This window comes from Toxorhynchites rutilus, chromosome 2 (genome assembly GCF_029784135.1).
Source record: "Toxorhynchites rutilus septentrionalis strain SRP chromosome 2, ASM2978413v1, whole genome shotgun sequence".
Classification (NCBI taxonomy): domain Eukaryota; kingdom Metazoa; phylum Arthropoda; class Insecta; order Diptera; family Culicidae; genus Toxorhynchites; species Toxorhynchites rutilus.
The window spans coordinates 344,546,029-344,562,809 of NC_073745.1; the positions used below are offsets into that span (position 1 = coordinate 344,546,029).

Consider the following 16,781-nt stretch of genomic DNA (forward strand, 5'->3'; position numbering starts at 1 on the left):
GAGGATGCTTTTTACACTGAATAACACCTGTCGTCTCTTTTAACCCAGAAATAAAAATTGATATTACAAAAATTTTATGATCGATTGAAAGAAAGCGCAAATAAGTCATCCAAGATTTATCAGTCTTCCAGCTGACGACCGGACGGCAGCACGGCTTTCCAAATGGTATTCCTCAAGACCGAGTTATTTAGTTTGATTTTTCACATTGGTTTTTTTTCAAGACTAGAAGCGAACAAACAACATCATTACAACAATAAATCCAAACACACTTCTGAATTCACAGAAGCTCCCTTCAGTCATAAAATAATATATAATAGATTTTCAGAATGCATCGGAATTTCTAAAGTAATTCTTTAGTTGGAAGTTTTAGTGGTCCTGAAAACGACCGATGGGTTTGCGCTGCTTTGTAGGCGCAGCTGAAGATGTTGATTCATGATTCTTGGCCTCGCGAGAAAAACACACGCGCTCAGAACAATACACGTAACGCACTCAGTATGCAACGCGACATTCTTCTCGTACTATAAACAGTGCGGCTCCAGGCGATTATATATTTGTTCCCGACTACCGTAATCTTTTTGAAGACGCATTTGTTGACATATTCGTACAATCTCCACTGTATGAAAACCAATAACGTACGTTATTTTTAATATTTCTCTTCTGCTTTGATTCTGCTCTACACTATGTTTGCTTCTTGCATATTCTGAAGATGAAATCTTGACTAAGACGGATTTTCAAGCAGATACTCATATTTATATAATTTTGTAATTTCAATGGTTTGATTTTGGAACAGTTTTGAGCTATTGAAACAAGTTTTTGGGTCAATAGGTAACCATCATTACTTATACATCCTTTAACTTTCAAATGAAATGTTTAGCATGCCACCCAACCACACAACTTTCTCAACTGACAAAGAGGTAATAAGACTCGGAACTTTGCACCTCCACCCTAACCCTCCCGTTTCAGAAATTATAAACTCACACCCCAGTACAGATTCAAATATGATGTGATGCAAAAATACGGAGGCACTCTTCACCAGACGCTGTGCAAATCGACGTAGCGCCCCCACCGAATAAAATACCGTACGATATATATCTTTCATTCTTCTTTAGAATCGAGCAAAACCATAGTGTGTTTGTGACCTCAGCATTGAAAAAGACAGCTGTCGGATAACTGGAGCGAGACGATGATGATGATATTTTGAATTTTAGAGGCTTTAAAACTAATCAGCTTTGAAAAAGACCAATTTGCCTTGAAAAGGACCAATTTGGAAAACTAAACTAAACACTCGGCCTTAAGAAAGCACATTTCGAAAGCCTTGCTGATGTCAAGTCGCTTGTTAGATGACTGATGAATTGTCAATGCTGTAGTTTATATCTCGCCGCTCGGTTTGTATTCAGGTTGATCCTGCAACGACAGTATTTCTTCCCTATTCCACGGGTAAATGTTCCTACCCAAGGAAAGATCACTACCGATCGTTGGTGATGCCCAAAATTTTCATTTCTTGAGCGTTGCTATTGCGACGCCATCTATTTTGATCGGATTCATTCGATTTGCAGATGTGGCGTCATCACCTTGGGTTGCCTTCGTTTAATCAATAAAGGAGTGAGATTCCTAACATAGCAGAATATATTTTAAACCATAACATTCTTTTTTTATCAAACGATTGCCGGATATATTTACCTACATTAATCAAATCGTTATACATTGAAAACTGCTAGTCTTCGGATTATAATGGACATATGGTTATGCTGTAAAATGATATGTAGAAGCTCTATTTTGTACTGCAATTGCTAAAAATTGAAAAAAGTAACAAAATTGGAAACCTTCTCAGATTTATAATTTAGTATCGATTTATATAATTTAGTATCGATTTATATAATTTAGTATCAATTCTAAGTCTAAGGTCTAAGGTCTAAGTAAAGTTCGAATATTCATGCAGAATTTTGTGTGGAATATATTTTGTGCTATTTTTTTGTTGAGAAATTCAATCTTCATTTCTTCAATACCAATACAGAACTATTTAATGTCAGAATTTTGGAAATTGAAAACGTATTTTTTTAGTTTTGTGCAGTGGTGATTTCGTAACCAATAAGATTTAACTGAGGCGTGATTATTGCTAGTTGAAGAATCGAGGTTTTTTATCTAAAGAATTGTATATGAATATGGCTAACAGTGTATTCTAAAGAAGAACTACAATTTTTATTGGCAGAAGTTGTTTTGGAGGTCCCACAAGTGAATTTGGAACGCGTATAGAAAATAAAGAGGAATATTTTGAAAACCAATATACACTTTTAATTACAAATTATTGTGTATACTTGGCTCAAAATATAACTAGTAGGGACACTGGTATACGAGGTCTATTGATAGAGTAGTGATAAAATATGCGACTTTTTTGAAAATAACAAAATTAATCTATGCTACGGTTTTTGAAAAGCAATGTTCAAGACGTAAAGAGCGTACTGTGGCGGGTCAGGTATAAGATTGAAATTATATGATGGAGGTTTGTTCTGTCAATTGCTGTCTATCCGCTTAATGTTTCCCTCTAGTTTCGCTAGTGTTGTTTTCTCCGTTAAATTATAGTAAAAAAAAACTCATATTTGTTTGTTTCCTTCGCTATTTTCATTCTGATAACGAACATAAAACGAAACAACACAACGACAATACAGGCGCAAAGCGATGACGAGGACATGCCCGAAGATGTGGCCGTGCCGGTGGAGGGCAGCTTTATGGAGGATTTCTTCAACGACGTGGGCGAAATCCGGGAAATGATCGACAAAATCCAGGCAAACGTGGAGGAGGTGAAGAAAAAACACAGTGCCATTCTGTCGGCCCCACAATCGGATGAGAGTAAGTTATCGCTGTGATTATGTATTGAAGATTGCAAAATTATTTATTTAATCTCTTTATTTTTCCTCGTAGAAACGAAACAAGAACTCGAAGACCTTATGGCCGACATTAAAAAAACTGCCAACAGAGTAAGAGGGAAACTTAAGGTAGGTGTACTCGGATGATGATCTTCGTTTGAAAATGATGATCGATTAACAGTTCAAATTTTGTGAATGCTACCATGATCAGACAGATTAATTAACCCCGATAGGTTTAGAATATTTGTGTGTGCCACACAGGTAGCACTGTATGCCAAGATTTAGTTTAACAGTTGTTCATTAGTTTAGAACAGTAAAAACATCAAAGGCATCGGATAGTTGTTGATTATGAAGTACAATCTTAACATCTGTTCACTGAATTCGGTATCACATGAAGAGCTGGGTCACATAAAAGTTGCTGCAATAGAACGGTAACGGTATTGAATTAAAGAGACTTTAAACTCAGAGAGTTCATTCGTCTCTAATTTCTCTAAGAAACCTCAAAAGAGATGTTTTCTATGGTACTTTTTGATCCAGTAGTCATCAAATGCATGGGGGGATGACGAGACGTTGGTATATCAGTATGACATGCACCACAATTGAGATTGAATTACGAGCTAAAAATTAGCCATGATGAGAGAACCACTGGGCAACAGTCACCGCGATTCTGCCAACTATTTCGCAGACTTCTTCAACAGTGTTTACAACAATGAACCATCCGCTGCTGGAAATGAACTCAACTCCTTTAACACCATCCCTGGCTTTGAATTGTCATGATGTTCTGACGACGCTCTCATTTGTGGATATATCGAAAGGTACAGTCCCCGATAGCCTGCCACCATTATTGAAACAATGCGCCACATTGTTCGCGCTTCCTGTGTCGATTTACTTCAATAAGCCTTAATCGGATGGTGTGTTTCTGGAGGCATGAAAGGTTGTATCAATTTCGTCATTTCACAGAAGCGGCAATATCCACAGTGTTGCAAACTATCGCCCGATCTCAATAATGAATTGTCTAGATAAGCTTCTCGCATGTAACATCGATTGGATTCATGAAAAATTGCTACACACATGGAAAGCTCGAAAATGCTATTCCTGAACCAGTTTGTTCCGCGTAGACGGTGCAGACATACACCCCTATTCTGTATTTCGATCGATTCGAAATATTTCGAGTGTTTTGATAAAATTCGAATACCTATCGAGTTGTTTTTGTATTTCGTTCGATCTGCTTCTCTTCGAACATTAAATGCGAAATTATAACTCGAACGAAACAACGGTTTCGCTCGCAGTGTTCCTCCATCCAGGCCGCGATCGAGCGTTGCCGGGCAGGTATTTTGTTGATTCCCCACGCCGCTTTCATTCCACCTTACCAGTATCCGTTTACCCGTCGAGACGTGTACTGAACAGGAATTGCCCTTTAACTTGACACGCAATCCGTCACAGTCACCCTCGCGGGATTTCTCACCTGTCGAGACGTGAACCGATCAGGAAGTGCCCTTCAACGCGACGCACGCCCCGTCACGGTCACCCTCGCAGGATTTTTATTCCCAACGGACTCCCTGTATGTCCATTTGTCCATCGATTCCGCTCTCGTTGTTTTTCGAATACCTCTGATTACCCTCCGCTTGTAGCACTCGATGTCTTCCGCCAGAGTGATGCAGATGATATTCATCCCAGCGCTTACACACACAGCTTCTGTCGAAATGGTCCTATAAGCGCATACCATGCGCTTATGGCCATGAGCCGGAATGTGCTGTTCAGCTTTCTCCGATTCCGTTAAGTTTCTAGAGCCTCCAACCAGTCAGGGCCGCTGTACCTCAGTATCATCGAAGATACGCTTGCTAGTAGGCGCCTCCTGCTGCTGCTTGGACCAAAACTATTTGACGTGATCTTCGCCATTCCGCATGCATAGTCGATGTGCTGGTTGGAATTTATTCACTATTTCACAACCCGCCGGTGGTATGTCCTCCGACCAAGACTTCTGCCCGTAGTATTGCTTTGTGATTGCTCACAATATCTCAGTTTTGTGGTGTGCCATCTGGAACTTCACATTGTCCATTCAGCTACCGATCGTGTCTACGGCCTCAGTCGCCAACATTTCCACTTCCTGGAGCGTCTCGCTAATCACCGTTGTTAGAATGTTGTCCGCGAAGTCTACGATCTCCACCGCACAGTAACGATCACCTTTTCGTTTTTGTTTAAGCGAGACTTGAACTTTTTCAACAACTGTCCAAGTAGCGTCCACTGTCGACTTTCCTTTCCGGAACCTGAACTGCATTCTCGACAATCCGTGATCACCTTCCGTGCATTTCACCAATCTGTTGAGAATAACCCCAAATAGGTCTGTACGATCCTGGATCCTCAGGTGATTTTTCTGGCTTCGGAAGCGGCATCAGCAACCTTTGGATTTTCCATTTCACAGGAAAGTAACCGTCGTCCAGGTATTTCTGCACCACCATCCTGGGCATGTCGAAGAAAGCAAGGATCGCCGATTTCAAGGCCACGTTGAGGATTCCATTGGGGCCGGATGCTTTCTACACCGTCAGATCTTTGGCATTCGCAATGAGCTCTTAGTTGGTGACTTGTGCATTCTCAGTTTCCTCCTCACAACGTCGGTGGGCCGTGTTGCGGAAAGAGTCTTTTCACGATGACCTCGAGTTTTTCCGGACATAATTCCGGATTTTCGTCATCACGATTCGATATGCTCTATCCCAAGGATTTGCATCGACGTCTTGACACAGCTCACTGTAGCAGTTTGATTTGCTCCTACGTATCTCTCGCTTCAAGGCGGTTCTGGTCGCTCGAAATAACGCGCAAATACATATGTCATTTATCATGGTTTGTTTCTCGTCGTACAGTTTTTCGATTTCGACTATTCCAATCCATTCCTTGTTTTTGAGAGACTTTAAACTTTGCAGTTCATTCGCCTCTAAAAATTTCGACTATGGGTTTCGCTCGCACAAAATCTATCCCGGCGTCGAATGCCTTCGGTCGACTTCGCAAAATCAAAATCATGGGGAATCATCCTGCAGTACTTACCATGGCGGTAATTCGTGTTGCAAACTTCTTCCAAAAGCGAAACCTACCCGGCGAGAGTCGCCTACTGATGGTGAATTTTAAGCGCGTTTTTCGCTGTGGTTTTTGACATAATGAGATTATGTTGATTGTCTTCCACCAACAAATCAGTGATGACTCGCACTTTCTTTACCAACTTGGACGAGTTCGTACCGTTAGATGGCTTGAAACGGGATGACAGGCTCTCAAATTTGTTCCGCGGTTAACATCGACCTCTTCGGCGTTAATCTCAGAGCAATGTCCAAAGGGAAAATCAGTTAAATTGGGCTTATGATAAACTCTACCAAAACAAATTATATGATGGCTGGTAGTAGATTGATGAACTAATCTGTCTATCTTGTACACTTGTAAAGTGTAATAATAATGTAGGCCGCAATATACAGAGGTGGATTGCGGATTGTGCAAATCTACCGGTTGTGTAACAATTTCTCCAAGCTTGCAGCTCCACACAAAATTCGCGCTTCACGGAGCACTAAATCTCTGTGATATTTACAAAGGTTGAACGTTTGAACGAAAGCATACGTTAGGACCCATTTATTGTTTTTTCTCTCTCTAGTATAGTGACTTTCAACACATTTTGGCTGGTTCGTCACTTTTAACTTCCATTTTTGGAAGAATGTCGGGAGTGAGAATTGAACTCGTGACCTTTGCGTGATAGGTACGGATGTTATCACTACGCCAGATCGCCTCCACGCAGGACCAATTGAAAAGAGGCAGTTGTATGAAATAACATATTCTGAATTAGGTAAAAAATCGGTCTGTCGTCGGTTCCACGATATTCATCCGGAATGGCACAATATGTACTCGAGGCCGTGGATTGGGAACACTTTTAAAATGCCCAAGAAAAGGCAATATTCTGAAGAAAGCCTTAATTATGAATGGATCAATATGATGACAGTAAATTCAAACAATGATAAATGCAACATCTTTTCATTCAATTTCATTCAATTGATTTGAATTTACTAGTTGCGTTTGCCCGGTTAATTTTTGTTTTGAAATACAATACCGCGCCACAATATTTCTAGCCTACTACACTTTTTCTTAGTGGCAGTTTCTGTTGCAGTCGTTTTCTGCAGCGTTTTATTCCGGGAACCCTTGGATCAAAATCTGAATTCTGAATATAAAACCTTTTTATAAATAATTTCCGTTTAGTTTTTCTTCATGGCAGTATTTACACTCATATAATTAGACCATATATTAATACAACAATAATCATTTCAGGGTATCGAACAGAACATTGAGCAGGAGGAACAGAATAAACAGTCCAATGCCGATCTTAGGATACGGAAGACACAACACTCGACGCTTTCGCGTAAGTTCGTCGAGGTTATGACCGAGTACAATCGGACCCAGACTGATTACCGAGAGCGGTGCAAAGGAAGAATACAACGACAATTGGAAATTAGTAAGTTCTGTTTTGAGATATGCCAAAGGGAACGAGAATACTTAACGATATGACCTTTGCAGCGGGTAGAGCAACGACAAACGAGGAGCTAGAGGAAATGTTGGAGCAGGGAAATTCTGCCGTTTTTACGCAAGGGGTAGCGTAGCAAAACTTCCAGCTCTCTCTTAGCCGACTCTGCAATACTAATGTATTTTAAATCTTTTGTTTTTCGATTCACTTTTCATCGTTCGCCGGATTTGGTTCGCTAATGCCCAGATTATAATGGAAACCCAACAAGCTAAACAAACGCTCGCCGATATCGAGGCACGGCATGCAGATATTATTAAACTGGAAAATTCAATTAGGGAACTACATGACATGTTCATGGATATGGCAATGCTGGTCGAGAGTCAGGTAAAGGGGAATTTCGTTTATCTTATTTGCTAACTTTTGATGACCTAGCGCCAAAGGCACCATCCAGCTCCGAGTAAACAGTCGTCGAGTTGAAACAACGAATGAAAACAAGCTAATCAAAGATAACTTATTAGCAGAGCACAAAGTGATACGTCAGGGAATATATCAGTGCAAGGTGTCACACGCTAGGAAATGGCACTGCATTATATAATTGCGTATACGTGTATAAATCTTTGCAGATTTAGTAGCTAGCTTGAATGTGTTTGCAAGCGATTGGTTTTTTTTTTGCTTTTTATGTTTATCACATTTTATTTCTATCCGCATTTTTTAATCTTAGATAACTTATCTGGAAATTAAGCAACTTCATATAAAGTATCCTTTTGTATACGTCCTAGTTTTGAGCAATTCGAAATGAAATCGACAAATGACAAAACATAAGTATTTTTGATTCAAATGATAGTTTGTATTCCGTTTGGGTTGGAGGAAATATGAGTTTTCCGCAGCATTTGGGAATTTTTTTACTCAAGTGTAACTTTTGAAAAGGGCGTCTCGATTTTAGTAAGAAAAATCTTTGATAATTTATATCTCAAAAATTATGACGTGAAAAAAATATACACAAAATACGTATTTTTTAAATTTTTGTTTAATTTTTCCATATAAAATAGAAGTCATGTAGAAAATTAAAAAATGGGTACAAGAGTGTAAAACTATTTTTGACGAACTTTGTGAATTTTCGAAACTTGGAATTTTTGTATGTTAACAATCAAGTTTAGCCACAAACTATGAATCCTGATGTGATTTAAAATAATAATTTCCTTCTAAATGCAGCCATTCTCGAGATATTTAAAAAAATATTTCTAATTTATTGTTTTTTTAATAGTAAATAGGCTCTTTTAGTATGTTTCGTCGTGTTATACCGCCATGTTTATGAAACTTCATGAATTTGCCTATAATTTTCAATAACTTTTCCAAATACATCATTATGGTGAACGATATGTTCAATTTTTTGTCTCAGTAAATATTTTTTCACGTATGGATATCAGTACTCTATAAATCTTGCTAAGACACTATTTCGGTAGTACTCATAGTTTTTGAGATATAAATTATCAAAGATTTCTCTGACTAAAATCAATACGCCCTTTTCAAAAGTTATACTAGAGTCAAAAAACTCCCAAATGCTGTGGAAAACTCATAACTCCTCCAATCCAAACGGAATGCATACTTTCGTTCGAATCAAAAATCCATTTTTTGTAAATCTGCATTTTTAATTCGATTTCATTTGGAACTTACTTTTGCTATCCCACAGATTATTTCCCGAAGGGCACATTCTACCCATTGATTTGCCTATCATTCGTGTCGACAACGAGCACGCTTCTACTGAATGACTCGCTCGGTACAATTTAATTTCTTGCATAATTCATCTTGCCATGTTGTTCCACACATTCATTATGCGCTGGACGAAAACCAGTACTCAATCATATCTTGTGTGGATGACATTTTCTTAGTTTTCGTAAATGAAAATATGCAACATCGATATGAAACCGTCGAAAAGAAAGCTTATACTAATATATTCATATTGTTCGATTTGTTCTTTTACTGTTTTGCTACCTTCATATTAACTTTGTTTTGAATTGACGTTTTTTACGCTTGTTCCTGTAGATTCTGAATTGTTTTTTCAGTATTGTATAGTTATAGGATTCTTTAAAAAATAGATTAGTTGTTCCAATACCATCGAGCCCCTAAACCGGATCGATGGTGTTGTCGATACAACGGCTAGCCTGTCACCACACAGGACACCTGCATCGACCCGATGCTTCATAGGTATATGAGTGTGTACAACAAGCAACTGCGTCTCCGCGTGTGTTTGCCATTAGGACTTTGCGTTGATCCTCAAGCGCTACTTTGGAGGCTTAAAGCTATGCTACGAAAAACCTATTCGACGCCCCGCCGCACAATAGCCAGCAGTAGATTATCGCTAGTATATTGAGTTGAAGCTGAAAAACTAACGCCCGAGAAGTATCGACGGATTGTTTCTGTTATATGTGCTGTGCTGTGAAGACGGTAGACTGAATCCAAACAAGTATGAACCAAATCGCCCGGTGTTCTGTTCCGAGTCTCTCCCTCTCGCATAACGCAATGTAGCAATGTTCTGTTGTCTCCCTATGCCTCTACGAAGTATTGCGTGATCGTGTCTGTCTGTATATTCCTTCACTCTATCCTTGAAAAGCCTATGATTTTCTGACTTCTATTTTCACCTCTAAATATCAAAATGTATGCGTGTCATTGTAAATTCGTCACTCGGTGTCTAATGTTGAAAGTATGCAAAACCGCATAAGTAAAATCCGCTTTGTGTAGGTCCAGTCTCTATCAGTCAGAAGTGTGGCGTATTTTTTAATTTTATTTCCCTATACTATTTATTTCGAACAGAGAGTCTATTTCAATATCATTATAATGATCAAATCTATTGAAAAAAAAACAGATTTACCAGATTTGCTTCCTCGTAACTTGTTTCGAGTGTTTATTTTGTGATTCATTTCATCTGTAGCAATGATTCGAATTAATTATTTCACAAGGGTGACCAGAAAACGCGATCATCAAGTTTTTCCGTGAAAAAAGCTTCATTCGATTGGGAATTAAAGCTAAGAATTAAATGAAAAAAAACTAACACCATATATCAATAATCAATACTTAATGATGAGAATAAATGAAAAATTCGTGTAGTGTAGGTAGTGAGCAAATAAGTAAAATTTTAATACTCTTCAACCCATTGGATTTCGTAATTCCCTTTCAAGATGATTTTTGAGTGAGTTAATGGGTTGGTTAGACCATATAGAGAGCAACCCCATCACAGAAGGCATCCCCTTTTATGCCCTATCGCTGAACTGGTTCTTATCGCAGTAGAGTGCCTTGCTATGTGGCCACATTATTCACATCGACGGCTCTGTGGATCTTTTCTTTTCGATTGTGTTTCTTTGATATTATTTGTCGTCCAAACGAAAGTCGATTCCGATGAGCTGATGGGCGGTGGAAATCATTCGATTGACATAGACCTCCTCAATCGAGGCTTACCACAGCTTACCAAATTCGTCGTGATGTGTTTGTGCAGCATCACCCACCGGCGAGTCAATCCATTATCCTCGAAAATATTTGTCAATTTTTTCCAGACCTCCGGTGCAGTTTTCACTTCCTCGACGTGAGCGAAATTCACTGGATCGAGGAACAAAATTATTTCCCCTGTGGCGATTAGATCTTTCCGTTTGTCTACAGCGGGATATGTACCGTCTTCATTCGTAGTTGGTTGACCCATCTTTTAGAAATCTTCCCCTTCAGATAGGTTCTAACTGCGAATTTCCTAGTTTGCAAGTCCTTCCGACTGACCAGCAGCTCGATAGTTGGGTTGCCCTATGTGTAGTTCTGCTATGATGTTTGTGCTTGTGCACTCTTGTAGAGTTTCCGGATCTTTCTCTGTTCGATGTTGCGATGTTTTTTTTTTGATAATTTTCGTTCGTGAAGTTTTCCGTTAGCAACGCATTTCTCGGCCCATAACCTTATGAGGCTAAATGAAAAGCATGTAATGTAAGCAACGGGCAAACAAGTAAAGAAGAAATTTTTTGAAAGCAAAAACAGAAGATCATGGGTTGCTTAGATTGGACGATCTTAAATAACTATTGGTTAATACGATTGTGTATTGAATACATCAGGTTAATAATCCTTGGTTCTCCTTTTCAATCAGTTCACACAGCCTTCAACACGAACTTTTATACTTCTAAAAAATCTCTAGAAGTTCTCAATTTTATTTTGATTTGTTGAACAAATTTGCCACATCAGAATCTGAAACTACCGTTCCACGAACTATTCCGATGGTGTTGCCTCAATTACCTCTTGAAGTAGTTCTCTAATACTTCGTCAGAAGTATCCTATTCACTCGTTTTATGGGAAGTACAATCGGTACAAGTCCACTGTGAGAGCATCATACCCAAACCATCAAACTTACAATTTTCAACATGCCAACATTTTCAACAGCTTGATTGAGAGCATTGTTTTAACTGATTGATGATAAAAGAGGATCTACCCATGAACAACTTGCTGTTGAAATGTTGAAATAAAAGTTAACTTCGTAAAGTAGTTAATTTGACTCTGACTCAACAATTTGGTTTTGTAGTTAAGGAACATAGTTTAGCCAGGCGGTTTCAATGTGGCCTTTGTGCATTTAGGCACAGTTCCTGGTTTGCAAAATTGACCAATAGACGCAAAAAAAACCTACCAAAAATTGAGATGAGATCAGGAAAATGGGGTCTGCCTTGGTTCATATTGAGGTACTACATGGGCTGAAAAATCCCGGGATTTTTAATGAAAACAATCGTTTTTTTGGGCAAAGCTGTATTTATTCTTCAACATAGTTTCCTTCGATGGCAATACACTTGGTATAGCGAGATTCCAACATCTCGATTCCTTTTTTGAAGAACGAAACGTCTAAGTCTTCGAAATATGCCTCAGTGCCACTTCGCAGACTGCCTATTGGTCTCAGGAGTGTGATAATGGATCCACGTTTCATCCATTATCACAAAACGTCGAAAGAAGTCCATTCGATTGCGCCTACAACAACGCCAAACAGGCTGTTGAATCTTCAACGCGCCGCTGTTTTGATCGACGGTCAGCAAACGTGGCACCCATCGCGCGGACAGCTTTTTCATGTCTGAACTGCATAACTTCACATTACGATCGTTCAAAACGAGTCGATGTACTTGTTTTACGATTTCTGGATTCGTTGCCTCTTTTGGTGAGGTGCATCTGCGGTGCTTGCACGTCCCATTACAAATTCACTAAACCCCTCGATAAACTGAATCGTACTGTTGTTCTCGAAGGTGCAGAAGTGGAATAACATTACATCAACCACTGTTTTTTGCATCAAAAAAACAATGTTTGATCAAAATATGATATTCCTCTTTTCTTCATTTTCTATGCGAATTTTCAAGTAGGGACACTGTTGTTTGTGTACAAATAAACGAAATGTCATGAAACTTCAGCCATAAGCTAGTGACAGATGAACCTCTAGAAATGAATCTTGCTCATTTTTTTGTGACGCCCTCTGTTGAAAAATCCCCGGACTTTTCAGCCCATGTAGTAGAGTAATATTTTTTGGTTTGTCGGATTGTTTTCACGATTAATCATGATATCAATTCAATTCAGACAGGAAGTAAACTACTCGAAATTCAGCAGTGAAAATACTTAATTGAACACAACGCCTACTGTATATTCAGAGAAGAAAGAGCTTCCTATCGTAGATAGCGTTGAGGCGTGAAATTTTCAATGTAAATTTCTTACAGACGATATTTGAGATTTTTTAACATAAATTAATGCGCCTGTTGTTTCGCAGGGAATAGTTTTTAATCTACAGGATATTTTAGACTACACACTCACGCAACAAATTTTAATAACTTCCACAAAAGTGAACCAATTTTTATTTAAAAAAAACCGAAAATAAAGCTTACTTTAGGGTATTTTCGATGTGACCACCCCTTTCTTCGATAACGCGTTTTAAACTGTGAACAACATTCTTCAGGCACCACTCTAACATTACGACTTCGATGCTGTTGAAAATCCGAATTATTTCTTCTTTAAGTTCCTCCAAATTTTGTGGCTTAATAACATAGCAACGGTCCTTCACGTACCCCCAGAGGAAGTGATCGACGACGACGAGTAATGTTGAAATTCCTACCATAAGAGGACAAAGTTTCATTAAGGCTTCGGTTGCTCGAGTAATACGATTTCACTAAAAATACACGTTCTTGTAAATTGTACATCTTGACACCAAAAATCATCCGATCCGACTGTACGAGTAACCGAATATTATTGTCCCGAAGTGGGGAATGCAGTGTTACCATCAACGGAGTGAAAAAAATGATAAGGAGCTATTCGGTTTTTTTGTGAGCGTTTAATCTGAATGACCCTGTATGAGAAGGAGCTTCTCCAATTGTCGACGGTTGACTCGTCGAAGTGGTACGGAGTTTTGTCTTTATCCGTTTGACTCCTTTCTGGAGTTTCTAAAGAAACCGTTCAAAAACGTCAGATTGGAATACTAATAAACTTAATGAACATTCGTCTGATCACCCTATGATATGAGACTAATTTTTATAAATTCTGGACAATAATTTTAATTGCGTATTCCAAGCTTGGAGTTGATTCGAAATAATCACAAAACAAACGCCCAAATTTTGTATATATTTCCCTCGTATACGTGCTCCGCACCTCCGTATACTGTAAAAGATTTTATTTCATTGTTTTGTACTTGCTAACTGTAATCACAAAATTTGTAACACCGATATAATTAAGCCAAACAAGATTTTATCTACGCACTGTTCAGTGAGAATCACTTGTTTTCGCAAATCTCCCACGTATGTTGTTTACTACACACCTCCACCGGAAGGTTCTCGTGAAACAGATTGAGATTAAGTCATCGAAAAAAAGCGATAGAAGTCAACGGCATATGGATTACGACAAAAGAAAGGCACAGCAAAGCAAAAAAAAAACAATCATAATCGTATACACCTTTACCAAAAGCAATCACAAATCTGCAAATACTCAATGAAAAAGTCTTCTCTACCTACGTTGCCTTCCTCTTCTCACACAGGGTGAAATGATTGATCGTATAGAATATCATGTTGAACATGCAATGGATTATGTCCAAACAGCGACACAAGACACAAAGAAAGCGCTTAAATATCAAAGCAAAGCCCGCCGGGTGAGTAACCGTATTACCTTTCTAACTAGTTGTGTTTTTTTCTTTTTTTTTCGTTTCATTTTGCATCCGATTGCCGATTCCATATTTATCCATTACCATTCCTTCGGTCCTTTTCATCAAATATATAAATATTTATTGCTCGATTGATACATTTTCTTAACTATGGTTCTGTGTGTTATTTTACCGCTATTTTTATATGCATGGTATTATTATGAAATCTAACAACTACGTGTATTATATGAAATTGCATGTTTGCTTCAAATAATCATCATTATTGTGTGTATGTGTGATCGATATGGGTACGTGTGTGCAACTTACCATCTAATGGGTATATGTGACAAATCTGGTGCACGGGTAACTAACCATTCTTCCTCATTTATATACAAAAAACATTCATCTGGTGACTGCTCGGGTTTGTGAATGAATCATGTGGTAAATATGACAAACATAATATCCTAAAATATTCCAATGCTGACAAACCTTTGATGACTACTCCTTTGAACTCAATCAAATTTTACTAACATTTCCAATACTCGTGCTGATCGAATGATTGAACAAAACTGTACAAAATAATACTTTGCAACAACTGCAATAACAAACTTCTCTCTTCCCCACGGGTGCTTCCGAGTTTCTTCTACACCGAATTTTGATCACATTTTCTCGGTGGTTGCGGCTATTCGCCTGTTGTAAATATCCTTCCGTCACTGCTTGGACCGATCCTAAATTCCCACGGTGTCACCCGACATCGTCTGCTCCCACTCCTCGATTTTCTCCCCACCCCAAAACTCGATTCCTTGGCAATTTTTGCCCGGTTTGCCCCATTCGGATCCCTGGACTCCCTGAACTGGATCTGTTTCCTCGTCTCGAACACGACCTCATCGCAATTACCTTATGCAAGGGCGATCTGGTGGACCGAATTGAGTACCATGTGGAGCAGGGCGGGCAGTATGTAGCCCAGGGTCAACAGCAGCTGGTTGAGGCGAGCAAATACATGTCCAAAGCAAGAAAGGTATTTATGCATCTGTAAAGTACAGTTCATCGTTTTATTTCCCCCCTACCTTCTTGGAATGTTTGCCACGGAGTGGTCTCATTGTGAGCAACGCTATGAGGAGTAGCTTCTATGGAGGTGGCTTTTGAGATAAAACTAATATCTAACACACACGTAGTTATAGTTTGGGTTGAGAGAAAATTATGTGATTGTATATTGGAAAAAATTGGTTTTGTACAGTTGAACATGGAACAGAATACGGAAGAACTGTATAAAATGTCAGCATGAAGAAATAATCGATAGTTTGGAAGGAACAGAATCCATTAGTCACACATTATTCATAGAATTCGTGAAATAGTGTTATAAAGTCTAGATTTAGGTAAAACTAAGGTATGGTCCAATATCTTAGGATCGACGAAATTCTGGGGCGTCTCTGGGTCGAGGATTGTAACTTTTCCCTAATCGTAAGACGCCAAATCAGAGCAGAACAACAAAGAAAATATGTATTTTTGGGTAAGAGGCAGTTGTCGTTTCCGAAGCCTTTTTTTGCTATATTATAGTGATTTCCAGCTTTAGCTGGTCCGTCACTCGAACCACGGCTTTACTTGCATTCCGAAGGAAGAATGTCCGAAGCGGGAATTGAACTCGTAGACAGTGTTTGATTTAAATAAGTTGATTCATTGTATCCTACTATCCTACTTCGAGGATGTTTTAACTTTTTAGTCCACAAATTTATATGCACTGTCTCAAATTATATATTTTTCAACAAATTTCGACTATTTTTAGTCTCGAAATGATTGCTCACCTTGCCTTGTTCTAATGCGGTTTGAATTCAAGACCAAGGAGCAGATTGAAGTCAGCTCTGAAGGAAGTTGGTTTCATCATTCATCACCACATAGTAAAATTTTTTGTATATCGTACATAGGGCGATGACATCTTTAGACATTTTTTAAATAAATCCAGTTTTTTACGCGGATTTCCCAATTAACGCGGATTCTAATTGACGCCGTTTTTGACGTAGGACTACGTCTAACCGGAAAATATAAGGTATAAAATAAAAATCCAGGCACTGAACAATTTGGAAAAAATGAAAGATTTGAAATCTTATAACTCGTGCATTTCTCAATAGATCGCAAGGATGTTTGCATCAATTGATAGGAAATATCTCTACGCATATATCACAATGAATAACATTTTATTTTTCTTGAGATAATAAATGTGAAATGTCAAGCACTATTCGAACGCACTATGTGCCTTTTTTTTATTGATCCAATTTGTGTTCCTCAAATTGTTCCGACTAAAAAGAGCAACTAG

The 16,781-nt window shown here is 38.6% G+C and overlaps 1 protein-coding gene across 10 annotated transcripts in view; it reads left to right on the forward strand.

The window, feature by feature from the left end:
* LOC129769730 (syntaxin-1A) overlaps nucleotides 1–16,781 on the forward strand; it is a 116,320-nt gene that overhangs the window by 78,260 nt on the left and 21,279 nt on the right. For 8 of the 10 annotated variants that reach the window (XR_008741952.1, XR_008741953.1, XR_008741954.1 and 5 more), the window contains exons 3-8: nucleotides 2,667–2,847; nucleotides 2,920–2,993; nucleotides 7,161–7,344; nucleotides 7,407–7,480; nucleotides 7,600–7,737; nucleotides 14,369–14,479. Coding sequence is in view for 3 of the 10 variants with exons in the window: in XM_055772165.1 (XP_055628140.1) it covers nucleotides 2,667–2,847; nucleotides 2,920–2,993; nucleotides 7,161–7,344; nucleotides 7,407–7,480; nucleotides 7,600–7,737; nucleotides 14,369–14,479 (762 nt within the window). In the remaining 7 variants the exon portion in view is untranslated. Of the gene's footprint in view, nucleotides 1–2,666; nucleotides 2,848–2,919; nucleotides 2,994–7,160; nucleotides 7,345–7,406; nucleotides 7,481–7,599; nucleotides 7,738–14,368; nucleotides 14,480–15,377; nucleotides 15,489–16,781 lie in introns of all 10 variants that reach the window. The other 2 variants (XR_008741958.1, XM_055772166.1) reach the window with 1 other exon arrangement.